Source organism: Bactrocera dorsalis, chromosome 2 (genome assembly GCF_023373825.1).
Source record: "Bactrocera dorsalis isolate Fly_Bdor chromosome 2, ASM2337382v1, whole genome shotgun sequence".
Lineage (NCBI taxonomy): Eukaryota > Metazoa > Arthropoda > Insecta > Diptera > Tephritidae > Bactrocera > Bactrocera dorsalis.
Window position 1 is genome coordinate 50860075 of NC_064304.1, and position 22474 is coordinate 50882548.

A 22474-nucleotide genomic window follows, 5' to 3' on the forward strand; every position below is an offset into this window, starting at 1 on the left:
TAGTCCCTACCTCATGGAACACGAAAATTTTTTTTTTGAAAAATGGCGACTGCTTGAAAATAAAAATCATTTTTACGTTTTTTTTCAAATTCCTGATTTTTTTTTTAATATTAAAAACAACAATTTTGACACGATGCTGGTAGGAACGATAAAGGATTATATAAAGAAGGTTCACACAAAATTTCAAGTAAATCGGTTGTATAGAACTTGAGTGAACTACGCCTCGAGAAAAACGCGTTTAAAAAAGTGAGTATACGAGTACCTACCTACCGGGCTAGGTACTGCGTCACTAAAGTAACTATAGCTCTTAAAATAATTTTAATTTTATTAAAATAATTTATTTTTTGGAGGATATGTTCTTAAGGGTCTAAACTTTAAATATATGAAAAAAATAGAATTTTGTAAAATTTTATAATAGAATACCCCCTTAAATTGGAATGGAAGGTCACTGGGAATAATTAGTATCCGAGGTATTATAACACTATTTCCCTTACCGACACCTGTTAAAATAGTAGCACCAAGTGTTCTGTCTCAATTTTGTTGTCCGAAGCTTTGTTCTATTACATAGCCGAGGAGCATCTAGATTTCGCATAAGCATTACTGGTACATTTAGTTTCAATTGGAGTTTATGTGACGGTACACCCGATAGTTCAAGTGAATTTAAAAACTCCACAAGATATGAAGTACCTAGTTCCGTATCTATAATTGTATCCATTGACAAATATTCCTTCATTTCTCCTTAAACCTCGTTTAAAATGTCAGTGTTGATCCTATTAATAATTTCATTTCTTGTTGCTCATATTGGTCTTGCACACAACCACTGATCACAGCACAAATTTTGTTGCAATTCCGGAAAAACGTTAGCAATGAGATCCACATCACATTCTACTAAATTAGAAAATTCTCTTGACAGTAATATGTAGCCTTCAACGTCAACGTCTAAACAACCATCACCAATTTTCAACAACATTTCTGCGTAAAGTCCTGAATCCACGTCATTATGCAGATTCTCTCTCATATTTGTTTTCAGGCGGAGTTTTTCAACTGTCGACCATAAGTTTGATGATTTAATGCACGCTTGGATTTCATCTGCTGGTGTCCCCCTCTGAATCACTGGGAGGGTTTGACGGAAATCACCAACCAATAAAACTACCATGCCCCCATTATATCTGTACTATCTCGCAAGTCTTGGAGAGTCCGGTTTAAAGCTTCTATAGCCTTCATGTGAGACATTGTACTTTCATCCCACACTAAAAGCTTGCATTCTCGCAGCATCCTACCTCGTGAACTATTTTTACTAAAATTGCAGATAGGCGAATCTTCCTGTGCCAAATTCAATGGTAATTTTAAAACGGAATGTGCCGTACGACCGCCGTTTAATAGCGTCGCGGCAATACTTGACGAAGCTACAGCAACTGGTATATTTTGGTCTTTGGACAGACATTAATAATAAGTTAAGCAAAACCGTTTTTCCAGTTCTACCTGGTGCGTCGAGAAAGAAGAGTCCACCACTGCCGGAGTCTATTTTACATAAAAATAAAAAATAAATAAATATTTGAAGATTTTTTGACAAACAATTTTTTTTTTAATATAAAGTAACATATGTAGGTGTTACTTCTAATACCTTCAAGAGTATATAATATATACAAAGTTTCATGATGATCGAATAAGTAGTTTTTGCGTGAAATCGTAACAAACAAACTTACATTCGCATTTATAATATTAGGATGATATGCAATTTATATTTAAAATCATTTTAATTGATCAGGTAATGAGTCCCGGTGGTTGCTGGTGTATGGATGACGTGATGTAGGGCTCTGGATTGCTGACAACTCGCATCGGTGAATTGTATAACCGTAGAGAAGCGGGAAGTGTTAATGGGGCGCAGTGTATGAGCGATTGTATTGAATCTGCTCAGGGAACCATCCTTTATGTTGAGTGGGCTGATGTAGAACTGTATTGAGTTGAGTTGGTGTTGTGTGTGGTGAAGTATGAGTGTGGTGCCATCGGATGCGGTGTATTATGCAGTGTTTACTTACGATGCGCCAGTTTTTCCCGGGTAGAGTGAGGGAAGGGTTAACCCATTTAAACAAGTAACATTAACCAAGTTAAAGATACCTTTCCTTACTCCCTTAACGATATCTCAGAATGTTCCCATAGCACCGACGAATATATGTTATGAAAAATGTGTAACTTTACATATATGTATGTATGTATGTAGGTGAAAAGATAAATTGTTCAATTTTAATTTATCTCATATGAATAAAAATATAACAAGTGTTTCTAACTTAAAAGTTCTCCATATAATTTTGATAAAACTCTCAGTTTTAAGGAGCATTGTAAATTTCTAGACAGAAAACTCCACAAAAGGTTGAATATTATAAAATATTTTGCTTCTAAACATAGCAAATGTAATCAAACTACTGAAATTATCTAACTATGAACTTATTTTTATCTATAAAAAGGGAAATGAACAGGAAATGAATCAATAGTGTCGCTAAGTTTTAGAGATGCACCGGAATTCCCTTAAAACCAACTCTGGTCAAAGTATCTCGATTGCCTCCTTGGAATCTTCCATCATCATCATTTATAAATTCGTTACTTGCTCATGTAGATACATCCGAAGTTAAATATGCTCGGATAGAAAAATTGTAGTAAGTGGAAGCACTGCTTAATATAAAAAAAACAACGATCCTTTGATCCAAGGAATACGTGACAAATTAATCGAAAATAGCTCCAAAATAAAAATAATGTGGACCCCTGGCCACTATGGAATTTCTGGAAATGTCTTCAATTGATTCGAAGCGTCTTCCCCGAAGTGAATATTTTTATCAAAACCTTCTAAATGGCTCTGTTGCTCTATCTTGCCAAACTTGTAATTGTCCCAGAACAAAACACCATCAGATCTGATAATAGAATTTTCTTTAGATAATGTAAGAAATTTTCATAAGGTTATACACCAATTTGTATTATTTATCATATTTAGGTAAAATTTATCGTATTTTTTAACTCAAGTATTTTGCTTTTAAATATTTTAGATCTTTTTTTAATTTTTTACTTAGTTAATTACCGAATATAAATATTATCGAGAGGCCGATAGCCTTTGTTGCTAGTGCCTATAAACTTATATAATTAATTATAATTATCTTTTTGTTAGATAAATACTTAAATATATGTACATATGTTTATTTTGATTATGGGCGGTATGTTTTAATGGCAGCTTGTGTTGTATGATCCCATCCGAATCATTGGTTCGTGGTAAATTTGCCGTAATTTATCTTGTTTATTCAAGTCCAGGAGGACCATTAATCGAGAACTGGCAAAACGGAAACTCAGACAACTTGTAGGAATAACGAGTATTTGTATTGAATGGATCTATTAAATGTCGCTACTTATACTTATAGTATATACTTTTAAATAATCTTATATATGTAATTCTAATATAAACAGTCATTGTGTTAACGTCATGATAATGCCATAACCATATCATTTCAATAATCTATATATGTACATAGTTCCTGATTTATACCTAACTTTAAAACGTATTATTTAAATTTATAAAAAAAAAGGTTACGCCCGAGCAGGGACTTGAACCCTGGACCCTTGGATTAAAAGTCCAATGCTCTACCGACTGAGCTACCCGGGCGACATCATAGATTTTGCCAGATGTAATTCTAATTGTTGAAAGGAATCCAGTTGTGAGTGCCATGTAGTGTTTAAAAGAAAACCATTCGTACGGACAGTTTGAAAATCACTTACACAAAATTTATTTCTAGTCATTAAACTTTCCCAGCTTCCTGCTATAATAGTTTTCATCACCGAACGGTAATTTGTATCATCTAATACTAATTCTGATAGGCGAATAGCCCTGACAGACGAGCAAAATTAATGCGCCTTAAGCAACGCTAATGCGAATTAAAATTTTATGGTGACAGACGGCAGGCTTGTGCATTTAGACAGCTGATAGTGAAATTTGTTTCTTTATTAAAAAAAAAAAAAGTGAAGTAAAAATGAATAAGATAAATTATTAAAAGAAATTTTGGTAGTTTTGGAAAATCAATATAAATTTAACGAAAAAATTCGTTTATTATTATCTACGTTAAAAGATAATAGAGCGAAATTAATAGCAATAATTGATTGTAATGCGGAAAAAGTGTGCAAAAAAGTTAAGAATATTGGAAAAATGGATAGCAAAAGTGCGACATCTGTCAATAAATAGCAAAAATCGGCCATTTTTGAGCAGTGTTGCCTACTAAAATTTAGTAAATTCAACCAAATGCACGGAATTCTTGTGGATTACAAACTTGCATTGACATGGGTCAAATGCGCAAATAAATGTAAATTAAGCCCGCTAATGCATATTAGCGCTGTCGTCTGTCAGGGCTAGAAGACCTATTCATATACATATACAAAAAAATGACCTCTTATAACGGTTATGTTTGGAAATACTAAAAGTTTCTCCAACAATGATTGAGTTATAATCTAAAATTCAAAGATAATTTTTTCTTGTAATAGTGTGTCCATAGCCTAAAAATAGATTAAATCGGGTGAATATTTACTTAATATAAAGATTTTCGAGTTTATTTAGAAAAACATATATAATACTACTATTCAAAGTATTGCCGGTCTGAAGCTATAAAAATTTCCCACCTTCTGGCAATTTGTGAATTCTATCCCGAAAGAACTTCCCGTCTTGACGGTTAAGGCTAAATTAAATCAATTTTTGATACCTTATTCTCCTTTCGATGCAAGGTATCCTCATTGGAATAAATGGTAGTCACAAATTTCAAGGTTTGCGCTGTAAGACGAGTGATGCGAAACTTCTCATGCGCTGTTTTCGAGCCACACATTTCGGCCGCTTTTCGGCAATCGCTCAATTAAATTTGAAAAACTGTTTTCGCTAGCGTTATCCATTCATTGTTTCACCCGCTTTTAAAAGCATATACGAGGGCTGTCCGATAAATAACCGACCTAACCATGATGCACGCGACTTTTTCAAATTTTTTTTTTTCTACATAGTCTCCTTGTAACTCCACACACTTCTCCCAGCGATGCTCCCATCTCTGCAACCCTTCCAAATAGTACTTGGCATCTTTGTCTGCAAAATACGAGTTCACGAAAGAGATTGCCTCCTCATTTGACGAAAATCTCTGGCCGCCGAGCGCAGTTTTAAGTTGAGGAAACAAAAAAAAGTCGCTTGGTGCTAAATCCGGTGAATAAGGTGGATGGTCAATCAGTTCGAACCGCAATTCGTGGATTTTCGCCATGGCGACTGTTGAGGTGTGAGATGGTGCGTTGTCTTGGTGGAACAAGACTTTCTTTTTTTGCAAATGTGGCCGATTTTTCGAAATTTCTTCCTTTAGCTTGTCCAATAATGATGCGTAGTATGCTCCTGTTATAGTTTTTCCTTTTTCAAGATAGTCGATAAAAATAATTCCATGGCTGTCCCAAAAAACACTCGCCATCACTTTCCCAGCCGAATACACAGCTTTAGGTTTTTTTGGGGCTGGTTCCCTTTTTTCAATCCACTGTTTAGATTGGTTTTTTGTTTCGGGCGTATAATGATGAATCCAAGTTTCGTCTACAGTTATCAATCGGCGCCAAAACTCGGTCTTATTGCCTCTAAACTGAGCCAACAGAGCGCTGGAAATGTTCATGCGCGCACGTTTGTGGTCTAGCGTAAGCAAACGCGGCACCCAACACGCGGACAGCTTTCTCATGCCCAAATCTTGGTTTAATATGTGACAAACAGTTTCTTTTGACACCTTCATAATCTCAGCTATTTCCCTAACTTTAATCCGGCGGTCGTCTAGTACCAATTGATGAACTTTAGCGATGTTATCGTCAGTGGTTACAGTTTTTGGACGCCCAGGACGTTCATCATCTTCCAAGCTCCTGCGACCACGTTTAAATTCAGTTGCCCAAAATTTTACGGTGGTAAACGATGGTGCAGAGTCACTATACACAGAGTCCAACTCATCTTTGATTTGTGAAGGCGTATTGCATTTCAAAAATAAAAATTTAATTACAGCTCGATATTAAATTTTTTCCATTTTGGGGAAATCACCGAAATAGACTCACAAAAACGACTGTCAAGAGATAATTGCGCAAGATAAATTTCATTGCACAATTTGAAGTAGAAACTTTTTTTTCAGATGTACCGCTAGCTTCACGTTGAGGTCGGTTATTTATCGGACAGCCCTCGTACTTGTATATATGTACATATGTAATATAGCAAATCGTTTATTTGGCTGGTTGGCCAGGTTCAAACATATGGGTTTTTCATTTAAGATTGTCGTAATAGATCTATTTTTTATCGGCACTCACAATTCGATACAAAAACAATTTCTTATTGTTGCGTTTAAGCAAAGTTTTTGACATAAAAAACGAATTTCAACTTATCTTGCCTTCAATTCAAAGAAAAAGTAAGGAACTTTTGAATGTAAATTTTGCTTTTGAACATTTTGAAATAACTGCTTGGGAGACTTCCTAGAATTCAGCCTGCTATCATTTCTTCATATAATATGACATATTTGAGTTAAAAAAAAATTCTTGTCTACGCTCTAAATGAGTGGCATGATCTGTACGCATGTTCCGAATATTGGAACAATAATCGAATTACGCATTTTCTTGGCAAAAAGTTAGTTATTTACCCAATATGTAATGTACTACTGTGTCCAAAAAATAAGGTGACATTGTATTTATTTTAAAAATTATTTATTTATTCTTCCAAATCAATTTCATCCCCTTCAAAGTAATCCCCTCCCGATGCAATGAACTTATGCCAACGGATTTTCCAATCTTCGAAACACTGGTTGTAGTCACTTTCTGGGATGGCCTTCAGTTCCGTCTTCGCTGTGGCTTTAATCCAATTCCGGCCTTTTTAGGCGGATAGCGTTACGCAAACGACGCATAACGTTCAAATAATATTCCTTGTTGACTGTTTGATCGGTTGGAAGGAATTCATAATGCGCAACACCACGATAATCGAAAAAACAGTCAACATGACCTTGATTTTTGAGCGACTTTGGCGCGATTTTTTTGGTCTCGGCTCTCTTTTGGCACGACATCCGCTCGATTGATCGGTTGTTTCGTGGTCGTAAGCATAGATCCATGTCTCATCGCTAGTTATAATTCATTTAATGACACCCTGGTAGTCGGAAAGCATCGTTTCACACACTTCAACGCGACGCCTTTTTTTCCAAAAAATTCAATGTTTTCGGTACCAGTCGCGCTTGCGACCCAAAACATCCCTCAAAATGGTATTGGCTGAGCCTTTCGATGTGCCAACTTCATCAGGAAGGTCTCAAATTGTTAATCGACGGCTTTCAACACCAAATCTTCGATTTGTTGAACGTGAGCTTCGTCGGTTGAGGTTGATGGTCGCCCTGGACGCTCTTCGTCTTCGACACGTTCACGGCCGGCTTGGAACTCCCTATACCACTTGTAAATATTTTTTTTAGACATAGCCTCATCACCAAAAGCTTTCTGCACCATCGTCAACGTATCCGCAGCAAAAAATTGATTCCGTAAACAAAATTTAATGCAAATTCTTTGCTCAACAAATTTCGACATCGTAAAAAACGATAAACTCACTTTTAGCAGCTCACAAAACGACACGTATCTCAAACACTAATGAATATTTTGACATGAAATTTGACATAAATGTGACTGACAGTACTACCAACCTACAAAAAAAATAATTCTCCAAATCCTTCGACGCGCGCAGTTTAAATTCAAATGTCACCTTATTTTTTGGGCACATGTTCTTGAGTTTATTTGAGTAAAGCCAAAAGTTTAAGCGATTACTCGAGAACTTCCTACACGATACATCCATCATTTCTTTTATTATTATTGCTTTTCTTCTGACTTCAAAATGTTTATGTTGGTCAAAATTTTGTAATATTTAATTGAAATTAAGTAGATCTTTTAACCATAATGTGGTTTGCCGCTAAATATTACTGTGAGCAAAAAACGGACTTTCGCGCGAAAACCCGTTCGTTGAAATATCTTTTTTAGTTTCGTGGGACTGTCAATGACATTTGTGCCACATGTCACATCAAAATAATCGTTGGTATTTAGTATACGTGTGTCTTTCTGAAGCACATAAATTGTAATTTCTGGTGCTGAAACGTTTAGAATTTTAAAAAGACCTTCGGTAATAATTGTTTGTCACGAACGAGTATTTTTGATTGGTACAAATTATCTATTGAGGGCCGAGAACGCGTTGATCACGAATCACGTCCAGGACGGCCTTCAACATCAACTGATGATCAACATGTCAATAAAATAAAGGAATCCGTGCCTGATAATCGACGATTAATATTCAGAGATCTTACTAGCATCGTTGGAATAGAGGAAGGATCAATAAAAACATATTTGAAGAAAAGAAAAGAAAAGTGAAAGCACGGTTGGTTCCAAAATCACTAAATTTTTTTGAAAAACATCGTGTCGCTGACGTCTGTGAAGCAATGTTTTCCGGCTATTAGGATATTATGAAAAGTATTATTACTGGCGATGAGTCTTGGATCTATGCTTACGACCCGGAAACAGCCGATTGGCCGAATATCGTAGAAAACGTGAGCCGAAGCCGAAAAAACCACATCAAAGCAGGTTATGTTGACAATTTTCTTCGATTATCGAAGCGTGGTGCACTGTGAATTCTTTCCGACCTACCAAACTGTCAACAAAATATACTAATTGAGTGAAGCTATTCGTAAGAAAGAGAGGCCGGAGTTATGGGCCTTGGCTTATGCCTCTTGGTTTTTGCACCACAATAATTCACCATCGGAAACTGCATTGATTCTTCGCGCCAACTTTTCAGCCAGTGTCGTGCCACAATCAGCGTATTCGTCTAAGTTAATCACTTCGTGCATTGAATGCTTTGTTGATATATGGGGCAATTTTCACTAAATGACGTTGAATTAGTCTTAGTTTTCACTTAAAATATGGGAAATACTCCTCTGTGGTCCGGATAACACAGAAAGGGGCCTGTTTATACTAATAAAGTGACCAAAAGGGGTAAGAATATAATATGTATACGAAATCAAAGACAGTTAAAAATATTTTTTGTTATGGTTTGCTCAAAAGATGTTTCTTTTAGGAAAGTACCCTATTTCTTTGTATGAAATGACATTTCATTAACTAAATTAAGCGAATAGATTTATTAAAAAAATCAGTTGTAACGTCAGCTAACTCTAATTGGAGATCTTATTCTCAAATAATGTCTAAATAAAGATAGATGTTTTCTGACATGCGGTTTTCAAGAAAAAATAAGGGTTTGCCATTATGAATTAAAAATTACTTCAGACAAATTAACACCGCGGCTGGCTCGAATAAATTTCAGCCGAGAAGCCCAACTTCCCACCACTTTTTGCAGCAATTAGGGTCTTATGTCAGCAATAACGCACCGCATATACTCGTACTCTTCCAAGACTTCAGATGTTTGAGGCTTATCTGTGTAGACCAGCGACTTCACATAACCGCAGCAAAAGTAGCCTAGTTGTTGGAATCCAATCTTGGAGCCCACAGGTCCACGAATAATGCGCCCACCAAAATTTTTCTTCATTAAATTGATTGTTTCGGTGGATGTAAGGCATGTACAAGGTACCATCTTATTGCATCCAAAGGCTGTCCACTGTACGGCATCTATGAAAATGCATATTATACACTAGAATAAACGGGGTGCGAAGCCCATCCATGATTGCTTGAATTACCAACACTGCTAGGACAGGCCCGTAGCCAGCTTTTCATTTCGGGGGGGGCTGAAGTAAAAACATATACAGTGACTCACATTGAAAGTCGGGCAAGCGCAAAACAAAATTTTTACTCATAATAAAACTGTAATAAAAAGAGATATTCAACTCAATCTTTTAAAATCACTGTTTTAAAAAAAAACAATATAAATTCATATACATATTACTTAAATTATTTGGTAGTTGTAACTTAAATAAGTAATATTTTTCTTTTCTTCTTGTTTGCCATATCATTAATTACTTCATCTGGATCTATTTTAATATCCCAGTGCACTGCAATAACAGCAAGTGCACTCAGCCGCTCATTGCCCATCACACTGCGTGGTAAAGTTTTTATTCTTTTTATGGTTGAAGAAGTTCTTTCGAAGGAAGCGGTCCTCACTGGAAGAGTTGGTAAAATTGTAAGCAGGTACTGAATATTTTAAAAATACGTTGCATCGCCTTGTTGCAGTAATTTCAACACTTCTATGGTTGGATCTATTGTTGATAAGCTGGCACACCACAATCGATACTCTGATTTTAATGCTGTCATTGATATTTGCTCCTCGAAGTAAATAGTTAAATTTTTTAATTCTTCGGCATTATCAATTGCAGCAACACCTGGGAGTAGAATTTGAAATGACGAGAGTATATCCTCATTCACTAATAAACGTTCTATCATGTTTTGAATCAGAGCATCAACGCATGGAATAAATATTGTAACTCTGAAGTGGCTTTCAGGGGTTGTGCAAGGTGGATTAGCACGAGTAGTTTGACGCGAAGTCACTGTAGGCACTACAAGATCTGTGTCAAAAAGATCTTTAGACATTTGTGATGCTGTTTGGAAAATATCGTTGAAAAAACCATCCGTTGTTTCTCTTATCTGGTGCAGAGTTCTTATTAATTCTTTGGCTCGGTTCATTGCTGATACAAAATCCATAGATTTTTCTTGGAGTTGCACAGACAGTGGCAGCGTTCAGCTGAACAATTGCTCACAGACGAATAGACTAAGCAAAAAATCGCTTTTCTCTACCGCTGCTAAGAAGGCTGATGCTTTAGACGAAATGGACCATGTCTTACTCGAAATTATTTCCAAACTTAGTACACTGAATTTGAAAAGCTCCACAAAGCTTGTAATGCTTTCATGCCTTTCTATAAACCTTGTTTCACAAAGGCGAACAAGTCGTCTTTTTTTGCTTTCTGGTGCGTGCTTCTGTATAACGTCCTGGAAAGTTGTGTTTGCATTTGAATGGTTTCTAAATAAATTTGCTATTTCATTGACAAAACCAAGGCAGTTCCGTATTGAAGGTAATGACATAGTATTAGAAAGCGCAAGGTTCAATCGGTGACTAGCGCAATGAACATATCGTGCTTTTGGATACAGTTGTCTTATCCTGGTTTGCACTCCACTTAAATGCCCTGACATGTTTGCTGCTCCGTCATATCCCTGTCCAACCAACTTCGGCATATCAAGATGCAGATCTGTACAACGCTTAAGTATGACTTTTGATAAGTTTTCAGTCACCGTCTAGTGTAGTTGCGTACGACTGTTATAGGTTTGAGCTGAGTTGTGTATAAGAGTTTCAAAAGATTCAGTCAGTGATAAATCTTTTTTATTTGCGATTTATTTAAAAAAATTCCTTATTTCGGGGGGGGGGGGCTTCAGCCCTCTAGCCCCCCCCCTGGCTACGTGCCTGTGCTAGGAGCGAGTCTTCGCACGAAGCAGTAATACATTTTCACAATTTACAGCTTTAACTTAATAATAACGGACAATCATTACCCTTAAGATAAAATAACGAAAATACTATAGTTCAGAGTCATTAAAACCAATTTAAAACGGAATATAATTTTCAATTATAAGTTATTGGATACTTTTCTACTATATATTGAAATATTTAAATACAATATAACAATAAAAAAATAAAGAATTTCGCCCGAGCAGGGACTTGAACCCTGGACCCTTGGATTAAAAGTCCAATGCTCTACCGACTGAGCTACCCGGGCACATATAAATATATCTTTCGTCCAAGTAACGGGTGTCACCACCATTTCCACATGTCCATCTTGCACCATAGAACACCCTTGAAATACGAAAATTTAAATTTTTTTAAAATATTTTATTAATTTTGTTCTTTTTGATTTTTTAATCTATCCTTAGCTTAGTTTTTTAAGTATTGCATTACCATAATCTTACACTATTTAATCGTATGTTTACTTGTATTGCGCACTACATCCGGGCAATTGATTTATCTAAAGTATGCATACGTACGAGTTTATGTGTACGCACACATATTACGTAATACATATGTAGGTAAATATGGAAATATAAACTGAAGTCAGATTGCTAAACTAGTGCGTTCATTGAAATTGTTTTTGAGACATATTATGTAACTAACCACTTTAATTTCTTTACATGGAATGCAGCGTTCTTATACAAATTGGGTTGATAACTGTGCACATACCACACATACACTTGAGACTCACTTAGCCATAAAATATCAATCGATATATTAATCGCTATTTATACTGATATTGCAAATCTCCTATGAAACTATCTTTGCCTTACTAAACTAAGATAAAACGATTTTATTGTAGAAATAAAAATCGCAATACAAACAATTTTCGCTAAATTTTTTTAAAATTAACCTTGTCTTAACTAAATTACTTAATGAAGCAATGTTTTCAATTTGTTTTAGACTATCTCAATATACATATTATATATTTGATACGAATGCACTAACCTTATTATTACCGGGGAATATAATTAGAAGTCTACTTACATGGTCGAACATTTGCATAAACCTACATATGTGTATGTACATATATGATTTTAGTACAATATTTCTCTTTTTCTTCTCATTTGTAAGCAGCGTGTGACTTTGCAGTTTAAAGAGCTATTTAGTTGATTCTTAACTAAAGAAAGGTATTGCTGTAATTTTTATGTAGGTCTGGAATTCGCTTAAAACGAAATACTTCAAAGTCTGTATGGCTGACAACTTCATATTTACTAATAAAATTGATTAACAAATATGATGAGAACGTCCTCTAAAATTTTCACAAAAAGGCAAAATTGAGGATTTGTGGCAAAAGTTCCTATGTTTGAATATCAGTATTTATATTTATGTTTTGTCTTATTGACTACTAAACATGACCTGTTTTCCCCGAATTTGTTTTTGTTATTGGTTTATAAATTAATATTTATGGATTATGAAAGGTTTCTGAAATCACGTGTAGTTAAGCTCAGTTGCAAACTTTGCTAGTGCCCGGAAATTCACAGAGTCAACAAAAACAATTTAAAGCTATATTATAAAAAAAATCAAAATTTAAACAGATACTTTCAATATATACAAACATGAAAATAATTTTACATTACAAAATATGATTTGTACAAAGATGAGTACGCTAACAAATCAAATATTATGGGGTTTACATCCTATTAAATAGAATTAAGTACTGTCGCACATAATACAAGATGTCGACACTTTTAAAATTGTCAACACATTTCCGCCAGGTTCAACAATAATAATATGTTTTTTGAAATGCTGAAGTTGGAGGGGTGCTGGGGCTAATATGATTGAAAAAATTGAATTTAAACTTTCACCAAAACAGTTAGCGGATCACTGTATTATTCTGTACACTGGATATTAAACTACTTTAAAATTAACACAGCACTGCCGTCGTTGTTAAGTTCTCTTCAATTTTTTTGTTTATAAATAAAATAAAGATTTTCTTTAATCAGCTTTTTTTCTAATAATTAAGTTTTCGAAATATACTAATTAATCATCGCAGTTTTGAGCGGACGGCAGTGCTTGTGGTTTTCTTAAAACTAATTGCTTTTCGAATACTGCTTAGAGAATATAGCGGTTTATCATACTGGACGGTTTTCGCAATTTCACGAAAAAGAGGACGAAATGCAAAGTCTTTAGTTTAAAGCTTTGTCAGTCCATTGAGGTACTTATAACTTACAAAGGAGAGGATTTTCAATGTGAACATCATGAATTCACAAGATTCAAATGAAACGAAATTCCTCTGTTGCTGACCAGTATCATAAACCTGCACGAGCCACTCTCGGAAGTTTCGGTGATAAGTGCCAATGCTCCGCGAAAGCTATATTCATTCTTAGAGGCTCGTTGCTTGCTTAACACAAATCAGTTGCATTCAGAAATTATCATCGTTGTTCTTGTTTTTAGCAGTCGCTAGCAGCAGCTATAGCAGTCTCGAAGGCATCTACAGCTTTATTGCAACAACAACATTGACATCGCTCAACAACAATACATATTACAACCACCGACGATTTCGTCCTTGAACTCCAACTCCGTGGTTTCTGCATCTTCGCACAATTGTTTATTTTCGCAGAGCTGCAGAAGGGAGCTACGTTCGGACTGGAGGATGTGATGATGATGCAGCGGTTGTTGTTCTAAATGTTGTTGCTCGTATTGGTGTTGCTGCTGTAGAAATTCGTGCTCATGTTGGAGATGCAATTGCTGTGGATGTTCTCTGAAGATAATTTGAGATCAGAACTCTTGTGGATATTTGACACATTCAGCATTGGAAGCGGTCGCAGAAGCGAACAGCGAGTTACCGCCGCCAGAAGCGACCCCAACGCCAGCACCGCCGCTCAGGGCCATGCTAGAGTCTTGTGTGTTTTGTGTCTGATATCCACCAGCTGCTACACTAGCTGCTGCCGCCGCCTGATATGGTTCCTGATACAACTGATTGAGTCTCTAACCAGTACCCGAAAAGTGCCACGCGTCCTATGCACTCAAATGAGCAAATTGTGACGGATGAATATCGAATTGATGATAAGGGTGGCCATAAGGACCCATGTGATATGGTACAATATTCATAGAAGCCATTTTGTGCTCTTTTTTCCATTTCATTCGTCTATTCTGGAACCAGATCTTGATCTGTCGTTCGGTGAGGCATAGCGCGTGCGCAATTTCAATACGCCTTCGGCGGGTCAGGTATCGATTAAAGTGAAATTCTTTTTCTAGCTCTAACGTCTGATAGCGGGTGTATGAGGTCCGTTGTCGCTTCGTCTCGCCATTGGCATTAACAGTACCTGTAATGAAAAATAAAAAAGGGTTCCAATAAAATAATGAATTGTATTGATAATGTAAAGGACGGAAATCCGAAATAGATAAAGAACGTGGGGGATTGCCGAAATCACCTAAATGAGTTCGTGGGATCCTTCGTATCCCCGTAATGCTGAAAACCAGTCATTTATTAATAAAGTTACATATACATATTTATATATAAATTTTGAAAATTTTATGCTACTCAAATATGAGCTCAGTGAGACGACCCCAAACAGCAAAACATTCAGCCAAAAGCGACATTTGCCAACTTTCCCAGCATTTAAATGAAAAACAAAGCGATTGCGCGTCTGTTCTGCTTCTTCTTCCTTGTGATATTGACTCACTGCCACATATTTCTTAAGCACTGTTGCATTTATTTTTTATTCACTCCGCACTACAATCGTATTTTGCCTTCCGTAGATGCTTTCCACCCCTTGATTAAAAAGCCAATCTTATGTGTATGTAATCAGAAAATGCTTCAGTAAATGGTAATTTTCAGTAAACATAAAATGAGGTGAAAACGGAAATAAACAAATAAAAAAGGTTTACTACATGCCACACTTCACGCCCCCTCATTAGAGTCGACGCGTCTTGTCCTCTTCATATGGAAGTTAATAATAATAAAAGGTAAATGTCGATATTATCAGCCGCACACGAGCGACTCTAGGTCTACGGCAAACCTATACCATAAGGAACGAATGCTTTACCGTGTTGTTTTGTGATTCATTCATTGATGCTATGTAGTTAGAAAACTACGAAAACTTAAAGAGTAATCAAGTCTTTACTCTAAATTGCGCCTTGACACGTGATTTTTTGTGAAAAGAGCATCGTGTCCAAAGTCGAGAAATCGCAAACCATAAATTGGGTGGTACGCGCCCACCTTATGGGTTAAAGGTCTTTCAGGTATCAGTCTGATGTATTTTCAGGTAGATGGATTATGATAGTATCTGTCAAATGAATGGAAAGACACTCTCTTTTATGCCAACTATTAAATATTATACAGTCAAAATTAACAGCACTAGTTTGCGTTTGATGCAGATATTGGTGTAGGTCTAGAGTAGGTGAAAAAAGGTTGCACTCGCTTCGCTAGTTTAGATCAATTTGGAGTATGAGTGATTGTCGTTGGTGCGATGAACCTCACACTTCGCAGGGTGTATTTCAGTTAAAGAATTCTAATTGTCTATTACTCAAATGGCTGTGAACGCCTGCTTACGCCTTCCAACACCTCTGTGTAAGTATGTGATATAAACAGACAAAATGTAAAAAAGAGCAAATGAGTCTATGAAAAACGGTATTGAATACATACAAATGTACATCGAGCATAACTAATGCATGTATAATATTTACTAATAGAACATTGTTCATCAGCAGTAAAGCTTCAATACCGAACTTTAGTGTTTTAAAAAGTGCTTTAAACATAGCTTTGTATAGACATGTGTAACCAACCTGGTCTGTAAATAATAGTTTTTTATGTTAAGCTTGTACACTTATTAGTTCGAAATTATACAAAATGGTTTTTGGGAAGCGCTTTTTCGATTTTAAGCAAAGAACGTTCATGTGAATTAATTCATAGCTGATACAACAACTTGAATTTACGTGTATGCTTGTATATGTATATTTGCAGGCTTACTTTACATATTTATTTCACATCATCGACAGATTAAAGAAGCATTTATTGTGATGTTAAAATAAATTTATGACGTTTTGTAAATCCTCCTAAAATTTCGGGATTTTATTCATAAACCCAATAACGGTGATTTACCAGTTAATTAAGATAGTGATGGCAATGGAATTTCTTGGGTGGATAAATAAATTGAAAAATATGTATTGATTTTGAAACTTTTTGAGTTGTGACTGTTTTGTAGTCAGTGTGCAATATGTTTCAAAAAGATGTATGAGCTTATCACATTTTTAAATTCGATCTGAAGCGTATTTAGAAGTGTAAGACATATCCCAAATGATTTACTTTAATGCGAATTGTAAGAATACATGTCACTATTTATAAAAAATCAATAAGAAGCTGATAGCGGTTTAGGTCTTGTAAATAAGTAAATAGCCTTGAAAAGGTCACTTTCTCACATGTGGTAGCAATCCTCGCATGTGTACATATGTACATATGTTTGTATGAACATTAGCCGGGCTTTGTTTTGACGCCAAACCACCAAACATGTCGAAGCATATCAATCAGAGGGAAAATCTAAATGGAATTTCCGATTAAACTTAAAATTAATTACCACTCATTTAATTAAGGTGCATTTGAGTGTGGCAACCGCATCACGTGTATATAGTACATGCATACATGATATGTGTATACAAATGCACATGCCATACCGAGTTGTGCAGCGCGCAGAGAAAGAGACGAATGACGAAACGAGAAACAAAATTAACGCACACGCCTTTATTGCTATGAATTACTCTACTTTGTGCACTATTGCATATATGTATATAAAAAAACACATCTACACATATGCAGTATAGTTATTTGCTGTGCACTCTTATCATTTTATTTCTTTTATAAAAAGACATGTGTGGGGACATGTCGAAGAGCGCGCCAAAATAGTAAATGAAAATGGAAATAGAAAGAAGGAAAGTGGAAATATTGGTACGTACACTTGTTTATTGATAGAACATACATATGCCCCAGCCGGCATCTATGTGAACGGGTTAAAACTAATGACCAAGTCAGCAACGTGTAGACAGTAACCAGACGCTTGGCAAAACAATCGGCGAGCAGACAGAAGAAGCAAGAAGAAGATTGACAACAACTTCAGTGGTCACAATCAGCGGGAGCATCTACATATTTACTTGTGGTATGCGGCGTGCACAAGAACTACAAGTTCATCACTCATTCGCTGTTGTTCGTCGGAACTGGTGAATATCCGTGTGTTGTTTAATATACATATATATTTACATATACACATACATATATACATATGTTATATTGTATAAAAATGACAGAAGGCTATCATTTATTCTAAAGGCGAAGAAGGGGGAAATTACTAAATTGTAAAATATTTAATAATTAAAGGATATAATAGGATTGAATGTACAAATAATAAGTTCGGAAGAGCTAAGTTCAAATATGAAATTTCCTTAAGATTGTTATAGGTCATGGACTCACTTAGTTGTATTGTCATATCTTACTTCGCGTCAGCGAAAGTTGTTATTGAGTTGATGAGCAAAACGTTAATCAGAGGAACAGAATTCATTATATTTATTAGGGATATGAGGCTTAGACCATTTCTTTACATATTTAGCGCTAAACCACGATATTTTAAGAAAACTGGTACACTTAATTTCATTAAAATATCACACATTTTGACAAACATAACTGTTTAAAGTCAGGTGGAAAGTAGGAAAACACACCCTGTATTAAGGGAAGAGAAAGGTTTGAGGATTTTGCATTAAGATTTGATATTGCTACTTAATACTTGCTTATACACGCTGACCTACATACATATGTACATATTTGTGCGAGAATCAATATATGTACAGGGCCGGCCCGAGAGAATTTACCGCCCTAGGCAAAGGCGAAATTCTGCGCCCCTTCTAAGTCTACTTACTAAAGACTGCGAAAGATTTAACCAAAAAATAAAAGCAATTCAATTCAGTTATTGCTTACGAAAAGGTGATACATTATTAAAATGGACATTAGTTTTGATTTATATTATAATCCGATGACAAAAATTAATGGAACAGCACCACAAACACTCCGTTTCCTTTGGGTTGGCGCAGACTACGATATCCATGGTTGTTAAGAAGGTTTTAATTTTTTGCGTTGTGGGTAAACAAAAATGACTGAAAAGGAGAAAAACGTTTCAAAATGTTAATTTTACTTAAATAGTAGCTTGTATAGACTCTTTGTGTTCGAAACACTTCCCACAGTTTCTAAATGTTATATTTGCTGCTTCCAAATTGTAGCTTGCCTCGTCCAGTTTCGGGATGTTCAACAAATTTTTCACATTTCTATGTATTTGTGCTAAATAACTTATTAAAATAGTTTAAAATTATAAATAAAATATTTTTTTTTTACCTTCTTTACATTTTTCTAAATACAAGAGGAAATGTGAGAACATTTTAACCAAAATTTTTATGGATCAGTTGATATCGATAACACTGAATTTTAAAACTTCACCCCAAATGTAATTGGGTTGAAAACCGAAATAGTTGCCATGATTATTAAAAACTTATTTTAATAAGTAGTTAAACCTAAAAAGTTAATTATTTAAATATTTTCGTGTCTTTAATTTAGAATTCGTATCACGAATTGACTCATTTTCACACTCATATCTGAATTGTCTTTTTTTTCTCAAGCTAACTGGTGCCGTTTCTGATCGAAAGTACATATGTAAATTCATAAATATGTGTGCAAATCGATGAAGTACTCGTAATCAACGCATAGCAACATATGTGCACCATACTAATTACTAATAGTTGCTACTACGAGTATGGTTGTCAAATATCTCCCTTCCGCCTTTTTGTTTTTTGAATTTCGTGGCTGTGTATAAAGCGTTACAGATCTCGTATCTGGCAATACTATATATCTTTGAAAGGTCTTGACATAACCTACAAAACGACGCTATGCATGATTAGTTTGGATATTTCGTCCAACAGTTTTAGACGTGCAAACATGGAGTTCACTAACGCCGAAATTCGCGCTATATTAAAGTTTTCCTTCGTTAAAGGCAAATCCCCTAGAGAAAAGTTCCGTGAGATTAATGGTGGTTTATGGGAGTGTACTCCATCACTTCAAACTGTGGAGGAATGGCTTCGACGATTTAGAGTGGGTGGAAACGGCACCATGGATAAGCCAGCCGGCGGAAGACCTGTGACCACGAATACCTATCAAATCATGGAAAACATCGAGTTAGACCGGCATGTGGCATCTCGTGACATCGTCCAGAAAATAGTAGTTAGTTACCAAACCATTTTAAACCATCTGCAGAAGGCTGGACGCCTGCGATATGCTGCCGAAACGGAATGAACCCGACCCATTTTTGAAGCGGATGGTGACTGGCGAAGAAAAATGGATCACATACGACAATACATATCAAGCGAAAACGGTCGTGGTCGAAGTCCGGCGTCCAGAATTGGCCAACAGGAAGGGTGTAGTGTTTCACCAAGACAACGCCAGACCACACACTTCGTTGAAGACTCGGAGCTCGGATGGGAGGTTTTATCGCACCCACCATATAGTCCGGATATAGCGCCAAGTGATTACTCAAAAGAGGCTGTCCCAGTTCTTCGCAAATAAGGAGGGGGGCTCCTACGAGAGGGGTATTCTGAAGTTGCCGTCTAGATGGAAACAGATTGACGAACGAAACGGCGCACTAAAACTATATCCGATCACTGTAACACTTTTTATAAAGCATTGAATAAAGAGCAAAAAGGCGGAAAGGAGATATTTGACAACCTAATATTAAAAATAAAAATAATATGATTTTTGCATATTATATAAAAATGAAATAAATAAAGTGACTTTGTAAATTATATTATATTTTATTTAAATGAAATAAAAAAAAAATTATAAATAAATCAAATATGTAAAGAAGATTTGTAAAAATATCGCCCTAGGCAATTGCCTATATTTCTTAGACAAATTTCATATGTGTATTTTCGGCATTAAACTGCCCAGCAATTTCAGATCAGCTAATTTTGCTAAGATATCTTACATATTGGCGGATATACCGGTAAGGTATCTCATATACCCATATATAAGAACCAAAGTCAACCAGATGTTTGAAATCCTGATGTAAATATTTATATTGGGCCTGGGGCAAATTTTGCCTCACATTCCGTAAAAAGCCAATCTGGTGTCCACATCTTCGCTACCTGGGCGCTTAAACAGTTTGATCCGATTTCGACAATTTTTAGACTTCAGTTGGAATACCTTAAAGGCACTAATTGTGCAAAATTTTATGAAAGGCTCAAATGGAATTGAAAATAATGATAGATGGAAGTATGTGTTGTTGTGGTCCATTTTGACCATAGTTAACATAATAAAGTCAGGATAATGTTAATCACTGACAATTTCATTGGAATGGGTTGAGCAGTACCTGAGATTTAGAATTTCATGTAAATGTGGACGAAGCTACATCATTGTTTAATTTTTACACCGATTCCTAAAAAACCCTTGTGAAATTTAATTGATTTTGTTATTTGGTGAGCAGTCATGGTTGAAAGCTGGCCAGTTGTCTCCGAGCACCTGGAGAGTCAGGACAATGCATGCAATGAAGTCTAGCTTTTATTGAAGTATTTAAGTTACTGTACATATAATTAAATCGATATATTTACATAATGAATCTTCAATAAAATTATAATTAACATTTTTCGTCAACAAATTCCATATATCTCAATTAATAAACGGTTCGGAAAGGTTGCATGCAAATTCCGTTATTTTCGACTTTAAGCTCACTTATTTAGACAAATAAAGTTTTTTACTTTAACTGAAGGTAACGTGAAACCACTATTACTAACACAATGTAAGTTGCTGCACCCAATCAAGTGAGTGCGCTGCGAGAGTTCCACCAAAACGGTGTAAACATTAGACAAACTGTCAGTTAGGTTTTCAAAAATTATTGAAAAACTAATATTTCTTGTTTTCCATTAAAAGTTTTTATTTTTTTCACATAAACCTACACATGAGGAAGTGTTTGCGAGATGTGTGCATAAAAATCTTAATACATGTTTGTGTGGATTGCGGCTTTGCTATATTGTCGTTATGACCACTATAGTTGGCGTAAATGGACGTGACAGGTAACCCGCTTGGTGGCAAATTTACCTGTATGTGCTTTGAACGCACAGATGCACCTACACATCTACATTTCTGTATTTGTATACAAGAGTGCAAAATAGTAAATTGTATTATATACAAACATATGTATATAAAAGTAAGAGAAAAAGTTGGTAGACGTTTGCGATTTAATATTTATCTTGTTGTTTTGTACGCGAAATCAATTTCTTAATGTTAAGATTTTTAGATTGTAGGGCAAATGTATGTATGTACATTAATCAATAAAAGGTACATTAAAGCACAAGTTCAGACACTCTGATTTGCTATATAAATGATCAGCATGACAAGCTGAGTCGGTAGAGCCTTGTTCGACTGTTTGTCCGTTTGTCTGTTTCTATGTCAACTAGTTCTTCAGTTTTTGAGATATCAATCTGAAATTTTGCATTCATCCTCGCCCAAGAAAGGACTGATTTGTCGAAACTATCGGTCGTTTCCAACTATACCATATATCTACCATACAAACTGAATGAGCTTAATCAAGTACTTGTATGAAAAACTTATTTATTTGACGAGATGTCTTCACGAAATTCGTTGTCTATGTCTATACAATTTCCGAAGGAATTATTCAGATGGAGTCAACATAGCATATAGCTGCCCAATCAAAGTTTCCTTGTATTTGTTTTTTAATTGCATGTGTCATTTGTAAATCGGTTGACATAATACTTAATATGATGCTAGAGTTAAATTTGTTGAAATAGTGGTTTTACTTTGAAATAGTTTTTGGTCCGACCCATCTGAAACGTTAGGTTTTGAAAAGTACAAAAAGCGTAGTAATTTAGTGAGTTGTGATAACGATAACATTAGTGCAAAACTACGTCTTCATGAAAGCTGCGAAGATCAGTAACTTCCCTCAGACTATCTATGACGTA

The 22474-nt window shown here is 35.5% G+C and overlaps 1 protein-coding gene and 2 non-coding genes across 6 annotated transcripts in view; all 3 read right to left on the minus strand.

The window, feature by feature from the left end:
* Positions 1 to 3573: 3573 nt before the first annotated feature.
* Trnak-uuu (transfer RNA lysine (anticodon UUU)) lies at positions 3574 to 3646 on the minus strand. The gene has a single exon. It is a non-coding gene; the product is annotated as a tRNA-Lys (tRNA).
* Positions 3647 to 11205: 7559 nt separating this feature from the next.
* LOC105226107 (homeotic protein Sex combs reduced) overlaps positions 11206 to 22474 on the minus strand; it is a 54372-nt gene continuing 43103 nt past the window's right edge. For all 4 annotated transcript variants that reach the window (XM_049447837.1, XM_049447835.1, XM_049447836.1 and 1 more), the window contains one exon: positions 11206 to 14796. In XM_049447837.1, the coding sequence (XP_049303794.1) occupies positions 14489 to 14796 (308 nt within the window). In that variant the 3' untranslated portion in view covers positions 11206 to 14488. The remainder of the gene's footprint in view (positions 14797 to 22474) is intronic.
* On the minus strand, positions 11666 to 11738 carry Trnak-uuu (transfer RNA lysine (anticodon UUU)). The gene has a single exon. It is a non-coding gene; the product is annotated as a tRNA-Lys (tRNA).